Genomic DNA, 12,054 nt, shown 5'->3' on the forward strand with positions numbered 1-12,054 from the left:
GGTCAAGTGGATGTAGGTAGTTATTTTCTACTATTCTACTATAGATTAACTCCACAGCTGCTTATTATTAGTTGATTTTATTTTTTGAGGTAGCGTAGGTACATTTTCCACAATACCCTCCGTTCAGTACAGCTCTGCAATAGTTTTCGCATCTTTATATAAACAGGCAGAATCGAGATCATAAATAAAGTGATATTAATTTAGTCTATGTTATTAGTGTATTTTGGTACCGTTGAATTGCTGAGAGCAGCCGAGTTGATGGAACTGCTCATAATCTTTCTTCTGTACAGGTTTGGCAGACTTTGGCTCTTGATAACCGAGTTGCTCATATCACTTGTTGCATCGGTCGCTTCATGGGAATCCTCATTGTTGTTCCCTGAAGGGTGCCTGTGTAGGTACATTAAGTAAAATTAAGATAAGACTTATCCAATAACAAGACTTAAACTATTAAATTATACAACGGGACTTAATCGCGTATCTAAGTTTTAAGATTTACCTCCGACGTTTCGAGGACGGCGTTGTCCCCGTGGTCTCGGAGAAGACTGGCTTAAGTTGACAAACAAGACCAAGTGCGGGTAGTTCGAAAAACTCGCGCGGTTAGACGATGCTGATGTCAACTTAAGCCAGTCTTCTCCGAGACCACGGGGACAACGCCGTCCTCGAAACGTCGGAGGTAAATCTTAAAACTTAGATACGCGATTAAGTCCCGTTGTATAATTTAATAATGTGTAAAAATCGTGGAAGTTTAAATCAGTGTTAAGACTTAAACTATTATTACCTACTTTAACTAGAGATCTTTGTAGTGGTTTTTTTGTTTAGAATTTTTTTTTTAACCCGCATAAATGTCAATGTGGTTCAATGAAGGGGACGGACTGAAAATCAGCGCTGCGCAGGCAATTTGTAATGAAATGACTGACGCAGCGTATGCTGAGCCCGTTCCTTTTGCCGCACAATTATTCTAATTTTTTCAATCCTTATGTTTTGTAACCTGTATGCTTTTTGTGTTGCAATAAATGGTTTCTTATTCTTATTCTTATTCTTATTCTATACATGCCAATATATGATATCAGTGATTGATTGACAACAATTAAAATGAAAACATATTTATAAACATGTCAAACTTACCTCCTTAAAGGCGAATGGTTGGTCTGTTTCTTAAGCTTACTCCAAGTAGTTAATCCTAAGTCACTCCTAGCCATAGAAGTAGTTAGCTTATTGGTTAGTTTCTTACATCTTTCTAATAATTCTAAATTCCTGCGTGTTCTTTCATCTAGCGTTGCATTATCTTCTTGCTTTTCCAATTTGTCTGAAAATAGAACGAAGATAATTATCTACAAAGCGCTGTATACTTCGACACAATGAATCACATTGGACGTAATCACGGCTAAGGTAAACAATTATGTCATTATCTGAAATTCCTCACTCTATGTATGATTGGATCGAACGATTCATTTTTCCAAAAACCTAATAGAAACATATGATAAAAAAAATTAGAAACTTGTATTGAAACTTTACTTTGTTTATTTTTAGAGTTTGGGACTTCAATTGATACGTTTAAATTCCGGTAATTAGGAATATTCAACAAAATACACACTGCAATTAAACCAATCATCGTGTTTTTCCTACAATGAGCACACATAATTTATAGAACAAAACTTCCAGGTGTATTTTATCCTCATGCGCAATAAATATGGGTTCTTTAGTTACTTATAGGGATAAAATACCTTCGACACCTACGTGAGTAAACAATATACGTACATATCTAGGTGGAAAAACAATACAATTAAAATGAAAAATAACTAACCATGTGTTTGATTGACGGCAAACTCGTTACACTCGCTGTCCTCGGAGTAGACGGTGAGACTGCCCTCGAAGGCGATGGTGTAGTTGTCCTTGTTGGCCTGGCACGTGAGAATGAGGTCCTGCTCCGCGGGCAGCGAGCAGTCCAGGCTGTCCACGCTGAAGTGCACGCCGTGCTCCTTCACCGGCGAGAACAGCAGCTCTGACTTGCAGATCGACATCGTGTTGATGGAACCGACGGACTCTTCGCCCTATAGGTACATACATCACTCCTATTAGGATAGTACAACGTACACAACGCACAACATTGGCAGACGATAAAATGTCTCGTGTTTAACTACAATAATGCTTGGTACATTCAGTGAACGAGCGATATCAGTGGTGCACTGTAACTGTGTACGTATTGTAGGCGTCGTTTGTACCTAGTAATGGGCGGATATATTGTAAGAATATTAGGTAAAAAGTGAAAGTGAGCAATATTATAACGAAAAAAATATTTTAAAAGATAGGAATGTTATGTTTAGATATATCAAGCCATTTGGGCATTAATTAATATCTTGTTCCTAATTAGACCATATAATAGCCATAAAACATACAAAGAGGAGTGTTCTCGGAAGATTTCAACACACGAACGGCTCTCGCTAGAACATAAACATTTACGCTGCACGGGTATTTTGGATGCGGATGCAACTCAAGACTAAAATAGGAAACAAGCTGTAACTTTTACTTTACATCTGCTGAGATCAATCCATCTATTTGGGCTATCTAACATAAAGAATGAGGTAATTGAGACATATGTTACATCTAAAGATTAAAGAACATCTTGATAACACCTATATCTACTTCAAATTAAACGAATATCGTAAAATTAAATAATAGTAGGTAGGTATAATACCTACATCTATAGAAAATCACAATGAAGCAATGACTAAAACACTTTATTTCTAGGGAAATCAGATAGTGCCGTGACGATGCATATATATTTTTTTTATTTCAACTGGAATGCTTGTCTTTACGTATAAATAATCCAATAAACCTTTTTAGTTTAGTCATAATTCATATGAAACGATAAATAAATGTTCAAGAGTTCAGTTGCACTCTAAGTTTATGACAAACAACATGGCGACCGGCGGGCGCGCGTTATCATCAATTTAATTCCTTTTCCTGCTACAATGAGGTCACAAACCAAACAACCACTCATTTATATTATATATGGACCAGTAGGTAACAAACATATCGAGGCACTATCTAATTCATTTAATTACTAATTACTTATACACTGTCGAATTTACTTTGTTGAGAATTTGGGGGTAATAAAATATTTTTAATGACATAACATAATAATTAGTAATAGATGTGTAAATAAACAAAAGTAAACAAAAACATTAATTGTATGTTATTAGTGGCATAGAGGTCGAGTATAAGAACAGATAACATTGTGGTAGGTGCATAAAAGTGTTATTGCAGAGTTTTGACGAAAAGTATGATATTTGCATAATAGGAGATGATGATGATAGCAAATCTATAATGACCAGTGAGTAGCTAATTGGTAACTTAAACTGTGAACAAATATAGGCCTAGAACTGCGGCTGTTGAAAAAAAGTGTATGTTTTAAGATGACTCACTGAGTAAAATCCATTGTAGGATTCCCAATCATAACCGTCCGTCACACCCATTTTGAAATAAACGCCTATCGGGGCTGTCCACGTGATCACAGTTCACTCTCAAATAAAAAACACTACTTTCAGACTAAAACTAAAAGTTTAATTACTTAAAGTCACAAAGTCCAATGTTTATGTCACGCAAACATAGTTGTCCACTGGGTCACTTGTACCGGGGTCAAACTTAGGATTAGAAGAGTTCCAACGAGTTGGCTTCATCGTAAGGAAGTACAGAGTACAATCTGTCCGAGAGCCCTGGGCGCGACTGGGGCAGCGGGAATACACATTTTAATATTAGCCGCCGCGTGCGCTACTCAAACTTTATGGAAATAAAACGACTCTCAATCAACGTGTTATCAACGTCGGGCTACGAACACAACTGTTAAAATACGGATAGATTGCGGAGGGCTGTGTGCATCATTAGCATCATAATATTTGTTAGTCTAATTAGCGTATTTCGGTGTGCCTCGGTTTTTAAGTCTACCATATGAATAGGCGTTATTGTACATACGAATTTAAACTCTAGCCCTTATTACGATATGCAGGTAATATTATTTAGGTTTCGATAAAGATTGAGACCCTCAACAGTTTGAGTAGAACTGACCGATAGGATAGACTTCATTGGTAAACTCACACTTGGCGGCAGTATGTGCACGACCACACAGAAGGACAATTAAATATAGCGCGCGCACACACACATCGATATCGGTCGTATGTAGGAGTACTGGGGAGTAACGAGTAGTTGAGTTGAGATTGACGCAATTCAGCGTGGACGGTACACACACATGAACACTGGTCTTATTTTGTCGTTACTACTTGTACATCCCGTGGGACCAACGTACTGTGCCGTAAGAGTCAGGAAGATATTGTGGATGCTAGTCCTGTCCAGACTTTCGAATAGGTATGTGTGAGTGTCTCTTGTGACACCACTTACGGTTAATTGAGACCGTCGTTGCGTGACAAATTTTATCATTACTTTACTTTCCGTTAAAGCAACTAGGGCAATGCAGGCCTACGAAATATGTATAAGACTGTAGGTACTTATATAAATCATCCGAAAACATTTGTCAAATCAGCAGATAGGGACATTTCGATACTACCTACTGCGTTTCGGAGTTTTGGGGTTTAATAATTCGTCCATAGTGCCTAATATTATTGTTTTTATTTAACACATTAATATCTGCAGGGAGACATATAAAAACTCAAAAATGCATGTTTTCCCAGAGATAAGACCTAGCTAGATCGATTTATATTTGTTGAAGGGTCTAGCCGCAATCCTATAGTGAAACTGCTCCTGGCTGAAGTGTATACCTTTCTTAGGTGCGTTTATTTGTCTTATTATAAGATATCGTTTTACCAAATTTCAAGGCTAGAATCCCTTTGATTTGGCTAAAAAAAATTTTTTTTTATCGTTTTTATTTTTTTGTAGCTAAACTAGTAGTTCGATTGTTTTGAAATTTGGATGTTAATTGCACCTAATATTAGTTCATTAAAAAAAAAATCGAAGTTGTAACTTGTTTATAAAGGCTTACATTTTTTTTTAATTTTTTTAACTTTTTTTTAAAATAAGTACTTGTGAGATAGCGACAACCTCAATTTTTTGTTATTTAATGCAGAATAGTTATTTGTACAACAAGAGATCAAAGTTTGATATTTCTTCGAGTGCTTATTTTGAGTCCCGTGCAAGCGAAAGATTCTATAATAGATTCACGAGCGTAGCGAGTGAATCTAATTTAGAATCTTGAGCGTAGTAAGGGACTCAAAAGCGCACGAGATGTAAATAACTTTGATCTCGTGTAGTACACAACATTTTTCACCTCAGCAGTGAGAACATATTAGAGAACCCGAAAAATGTATTCCTTCTTCATCACTTACCTCTATTCACTCATGTTTTCTTAAGATATACCAACAATTAAATTTTCACCTCAGCAGCTCGAACAAGGGTACTTTGCTACTTAAAAACAGTGAGCAAAATCGCATTTTGCTCATTTTGTCTCACTCAGTGAGCAAAATGCGATTTTGCTCACTGTTTTTAAGTAGCAAAGTACCCTTGCTCGAGCTGCTGAGGTGAAAAATATATTTTTTGTAAGACAATCCATTTGTTGTAACACGGTAAAAATGTCTTACTAATGCATACAGGCCGTCCTTCTTACGTACTTTAGGGTGGTTCACGTTTGTATGGGAAAAATTCAAACTCTAGCTAGAAGAAGCGGCACCCCCTTATTTGGTTACACTTATTATGCTGATAATGTACACCAAGTTTGGTAATTTTATCTCAACTACAAGGGGGTGCTCAACCACTTCAACGTTGTATGAAATCCAAAAATAAATAAATAATTTCTTTAGATTTTTTATATAAGTAGTTGTTTTCACATTACTTGTAAATGTGATTTATAAGTTATGAAGTAAAAAAAATAATATTTTTATCTTGAAAAATATATTCAAGTTTTTTTTTTAATTTCACCTGAAAAATTATGAAAAATATAAATAAATATATTTTTTTACTTTATAACTTATAAATCACATTTACACATAATGTGAAAACAACTACTTATATAAAAATCTAAGAAAATATTATTATTATATAAAAATAAATATCGAAGCACTAGTTTAGCTACAAAAAAAAAACGATTTATAAAAACATTTTTTTTTGGCTAAACCAAGGGGATTCTAGGCTTGGAATTTGGTAAAACGATATCTTATAATAGCACAAATAAAACCACCTATACTTCGTTTTTTTAGCATTAGAAATAAGGTAAACAATCTTGATGTGTCTTTTAATTGAAAAACACATTTTAAAAATAAGTTACGGTAAATATTAGAGATGCACCGGATATCCGGTTACTATCCGGTATCCGGCCGTTATTTTAGTATCCGGCCGGATACCGGATAGTGACCTACTATCCGGCCGGATACCGGATAGTAACATTAACACATTTTGGGGTTAAAAATGGAATCTAAAAAACAGTCACGGTCATAATGCTAACGACACAGTAGATAGAAATGAATACGTAACCAATGTCACACAATACACTTATTTGTTTACACAAAAATACGCGCGCGCACTTGTAACTATAAACGAACTTACTACGTAATGACATGATAAAACTCGTTACGATCCTAGAAATGTGTTCGCGCGAACGATCACTACGAAACAGGTCGAAACGCGCACGACGCGCACCTGCAAAACTCAAAATATAGGTATAGTTCCGCCGGCCGAATATCCGGCGGCCGGATACCGGATATTCGGCCAGTGTCCAGGCCGGATATCCGGTATCCGGTATCCGGCCAAACAACTATCCGTTGCATCTCTAGTAAATATGTAACAATTATGAATCTAATACGATCTTTTATAGTCTTCTGCTTTCATAAGTTATTGATTTTTAAAAAGTGTTTTTCAATTAAAAGACTTGTCAAAATCGCTTACCTTCTTTCAAGTTCTTTCTAATGCTAAAAAAAACGAACTATAAGAAAGGTATACGCTTCAGCCAGGGGCAGTTTCACTATAGGATTGCGGCCAGACCCTTTGATAATCGGCTTAGGTATGTCCCAACTTCAGGCACTTTAGCTATTCAGCCAATATTTTAAATCGGACAATTTTGCGTAGATATTATATTACGCCCACGCCAATTAAATTGGCCCACCTGTATTCATTAAATTTATAATCAGTTAGACTCTGGCCACGCTAACTATGCACAAACCTGGCAGTAAGAATACAAACATATCCCTATAAGCTCCATACTTGACGGACCTAAGCACTTGGCATTAAAACTTAGCATGAAGCTAGTCTAACATAGGTACGTTTATGTATAGGTAGTATGCTTGCTAATGGTTTCTGATTATCTACTTAATATGAATAACATTTTCTGTCCGCATCTACCGAAAGATGTCTCAAAAAGATCTCTTCTAATCGTTAAAACTGCTACTATCATCATCTTCCTAGTGTGGTCTCGGCTTTTAGCCACTCTGCTCTCTGTAACTAATCCCAAGATTTGGCAAAGGCTCTGGTTTTATTACCGAACTACTGTCATCTGACCTTCGAACCCAGAGGGTAAAACAAGGCCTTATTGGCATTAGCCTGGTTTTCACACAATGTTTTCTTTCACCGAAAAGCGATTGATAAATATCAAATGATATTTATATGTAATAAGTTAATAAGTTTCTAAAAAGTCATTGGTAGGTACGAGTTAATATCATTCAAGGTACCTATCAAATTGAATGATAACTGCATATATATCGTTCCATCATTGATTGGGCCTGTAGGACAAGTAACTGAAATGTGCCAGGTGCTTTGTTGGCATGGGCCAGCATCGAATCATCGCCGCATTCGCCGCATATTAATGCAGTGATCGTACATAAGGCCTATTTTAAAGCAATAAACACTAAAAGTAATCGGTGGTCTATTATTGGCATTTAGCCATTGGTTGTACTACTGTTTAAAAAGTTCTTACAATGAAACAGATTTAAAGACTATAGCAGCCGTATTCATAAAAAGTTAGAGCATTGATCAACAGTCGCTAATAACCGGATGTCAAAAAACATGATTCATAAACGCTATTAGCGTTAAACAGTTGATCATCTCTTTAGCAAAAGCTCGGAAAGTTATGTAGCCCTAGGTACTTACCTACTTAATTGTCAATAAAATAGAACACCCGTTTGGCGTACCAATGAATAAGCGCGAGCAAAGACAATACAAGAGCAACATAATACTCGTAACGAAATCGAATCAATAACGCATTAAAAGAACTGAATCCGCTTCTGGATAACTGGAAGGGTACCTACGATCCCACGATGCGATAAAATGCCAAATGTCGCAAAATTGCATTGAATAGACATCTATCATCGTATCCCAGTTCGAAAAAATACTATAGATAGGCAATATGTACCTATGTAAACTACTCTATTATAAAATTATGCAGTCATCCTCTTCCTACAATTGTCCCGGCTTTTTTCGGGTCATTTAGAACTCTAGGCGCGTAGTGGTCCACGAGCCAGGCGCAAATTTCGTCAGTCATCGCCTCCCGGGTGAAAACTCGTATACTGGTTAACGGGCATATATGATGAACCCTCGTGGACGTCAGCTGCCGCGACGTTGGTGGGTTGAGGAATGGCAGCCACCAAAACACGTAAAAAAAAATTTTTTTTTCAGTCATCGCCTCCCGTTTGATACTTAGTCAGATGAAAGTTTAGGTGCTATTGTTAATAAAAACAATCGTCAGCCGGTTGTATCGCGGTGGAATCACCGTCAGCTGTACACATGAACATGTAAAAAAAATTTTTTTTTTCAGTCATCGCCTCCCGCTTGATACTTTGTCAGATGATAGTTTAGGTGCTATTGTTAATAAAAAAACTCGTCAGCCGGTTGTATCGCGGTGGAATCACCGTCAGCTGGTCACATGAACATGTAAAAAAAAATTTTTTTTTCAGTCATCGCCTCCCGCTTGATATTTTGTCAGATGATAGTTTAGGTGCTATTGTTAATAAAACAAATCGTCAGCCGGTTGTATCGCGGTGGAATCACCGTCAGCTGGTCACATGAACATGTAAAAAAAAAATATTTTTTCAGTCATCGCCTCCCGCTTGATACTTTGTCAGATGATAGTTTAGGTGATATTGTTAATAAAAAAAATCGTCAGCCGGTTGTATCGCGGTGGAATCACCGTCAGCTGGTCACATGAATTTATAAAGCAAATAAATAAATACAATCTAAAATTTAAAATAATTGGTTTCAGTCATCGCCTCCCGTTTGATACTTTGCCAGATGATAGTTTAGGTGCTATTATTAATAAAAAGAATCGTCAGCCGGTTGTATCGCGGTGGAATCACCGTCAGCTGGTCACATGAACATGTAAAAAAAAATTTTTTTTTCAGTCATCGCCTCCCGCTTGATACTTTGTCAGATGATAGTTTAGGTGCTATTGTTAATAAAACAAATCGTCAGCCGGTTGTATCGCGGTGGAATCACCGTCAGCTGGTCACATGAACATGTAAAAAAAAAATATTTTTTCAGTCATCGCCTCCCGCTTGATACTTTGTCAGATGATAGTTTAGGTGCTATTATTAATAAAAAGAATCGTCAGCCGGTTGTATCGCGGTGGAATCACCGTCAGCTGGTCACATGAACATGTAAAAAAAATTTTTTTTTTCAGTCATCGCCTCCCGCTTGATACTTTGTCGGATGATAGTTTAGGTGCTATTGTTAATAAAAGAGATCGTCAGCCGGTTGTATCGCGGTGGAATCACCGTCAGCTGGTCACATGAACATGTAAAAAAAAAATATTTTTTCAGTCATCGCCTCCCGCTTGATACTTTGTCAGATGATAGTTTAGGTGCTATTGTTAATAAAAAACATCGTCAGCCGGTTGTATCGCGGTGGAATCACCGTCAGCTGGTCACATGAACATATCAAGCAAATAAATAAAATCTAATATATGTTCATATGACCAGCTGACGGTGATTCCACCGCGATACAACCGGCTGACGATGTTTTTTATTAACAATAGCACCTAAACTATCATCTGACAAAGTATCAAACGGGACGCGATGACTAAAACCAATTATTTAGGTTTCCGTGCCTTCGCTTGAACCACTTACGAGATTGCCAGCGCTTGGCTGCTTTCTCTTCAGTACCATATAAGCCGGCAAGGCCCTTAGCGGTGGTTCAAGCGTCGGCCTCACCTCAATATCCGTTTTTTACCCTTCGGGGGAAAAACGGTTCTATTTAGGTCTTCGTGTCTTCGCTTGAACCACTTATGAGACGTGTTTAAACCTCTGCCGGCGCTGGCCCGGGCGTACTGTGACTGTTAATATTTATGCAAAAATCACATAATGAGAATATGGGCCTGTAATGTATTCCGTATTGACATAATAAATAAAGGATTATTGCGTCAACCTTTAAGTAGATTTTCATCATTTAGAATTATCGATATATGAGGTTATTCTTAGCACTGACTTGCTACAGAAGATAAATATTGCGACTATAAAAGTACTTGAATTTTTATATAAAACAACGGCTTGACTTTTAGTTGATTTACCTTTCCTTAAATGATTATTAAAGTCATAATCTTATATGAACCTGCATGTACTATCTTACGCAAATAAATTCATTATGAATTATAAGTAGGTACGTGTAGGTTGTACACATTTTTGTGTAACCACTATCTGAAGTAGAAGTTCTGATGCTTGTAAAGTAAACCTCATCAAGTGAATTTTACATCATACCCATTCAGACTACCTCTGATGATACAACAACCCACTAGGTGATAAAAAGGTTTTGTTGTATTATGTAATGATATTATTTCACAAAAAAAATATTAATAAAGTACTACTTGTCTATTGCTTAAACACAAATAATAGCACTTTCGGCTCATCCAAAAAACTATTTTAAATTTGTTACTAATAGGAAAAGCTTGGGTCCTCTCTGGTTTAACGCATTCTATCAATTTAATGTAAATGGTAAGATGTATCATTGGTCAGATGTAATGTAATATGTTTTTTAATGTGGACAAATACCCAAATATTGTCAATATTTATACAATAATAGTTATTGACTTGGTGTATCTTTATATCTATGATACTGTGCGTTGACTTAAGGTACCTCTATAGGATGTAGTATCGGCTCAGTTGAAACTATTACTAGGTTGCTGAGAATTGTTACTAGTTAATAACGTATACATTAAATCGTGAAGCGTATTGTCTTCTTCACTTCTGACGCTACTTTTAGGCAGAGGAGTGCTCGATTCGAAATAATATTAAATTATTTTCGCAAATAAACACATCATGTACATAATTTCTTACACATTTACGGAATATGTTGTCCTTATGTAATGGGCTATGTACAAATAAAGCTGGTATACCTAGTCAATAACTATTAATGTCCAAATCTAAATAATGTCAATATTTGGGTATTAAAAAAACATATTACATTACATCTGACCTATTATCACGTTGCCGGGTCTATTGATACTGCAAACAGCCTTATACACGCGAGAGAATTTAGATAAATACCCCAGACGGGCCGACAATAGCGACCGGATTACACGATACGGACAAAAACTAGCAGCGGTGCCCCGTAGCTTAGCAAAGAGAGCAAAAACTATACACGTCATGGGCCCCTCCGTGTATAATAACCGTCCAGCAATAATAACAGACGCACCTAGTTTGTTACTCTTTAATAACAAACTTAAAACTTGGCTTGTTGAGCGGTCGTTCTATAATATAGAAGAATTTCTGACTGCGAAATATTAACGTAAATGAATGAAAATATAAAACTACGCAAGTAGCGAATCAACTTTAATATTTAGAATACTTTGTAATTTTTGTTTTTATATTATGTTATTTGACAAAGGGATGTAACGATACCGATACCGATACAATATATCGGCCGATATAATCGGCAGGCCGATATATCGGCATCGCCGATTTAAATACACCCGATATCATAACAAAATGTAAACAACCCACAGTAAGGTATTTTATTGAGCAAGAATATTCTTCACCTCAATTTTAACTTGATGTGTCAAAACTTACGTAAGTTTTACTACGATAGATTACTTACTCAACGTAACAGTGAAGCTGCTATAATCGTGCTATT

At 36.4% G+C, this 12,054-nt stretch overlaps 1 protein-coding gene across 9 annotated transcripts in view; it reads right to left on the reverse strand.

Annotated features, from left to right (window-relative positions):
- Positions 1-12,054, reverse strand: part of LOC134657813 (uncharacterized) — a 95,458-nt gene that overhangs the window by 13,741 nt on the left and 69,663 nt on the right. For 8 of the 9 annotated variants that reach the window (XM_063513417.1, XM_063513425.1, XM_063513409.1 and 5 more), the window contains 3 exons: positions 1,805-2,051; positions 1,126-1,306; positions 231-387 (listed from right to left, as the gene is read on the reverse strand). In XM_063513417.1, coding sequence (XP_063369487.1) covers positions 231-387; positions 1,126-1,306; positions 1,805-2,051 — 585 coding nt within the window. Of the gene's footprint in view, positions 1-230; positions 388-1,125; positions 1,307-1,804; positions 2,052-3,425; positions 3,822-12,054 lie in introns of those variants that run through there. The other variant, XM_063513448.1, reaches the window with a different exon arrangement.

Source organism: Cydia amplana, chromosome 2 (genome assembly GCF_948474715.1).
Source record: "Cydia amplana chromosome 2, ilCydAmpl1.1, whole genome shotgun sequence".
NCBI lineage: Eukaryota > Metazoa > Arthropoda > Insecta > Lepidoptera > Tortricidae > Cydia > Cydia amplana.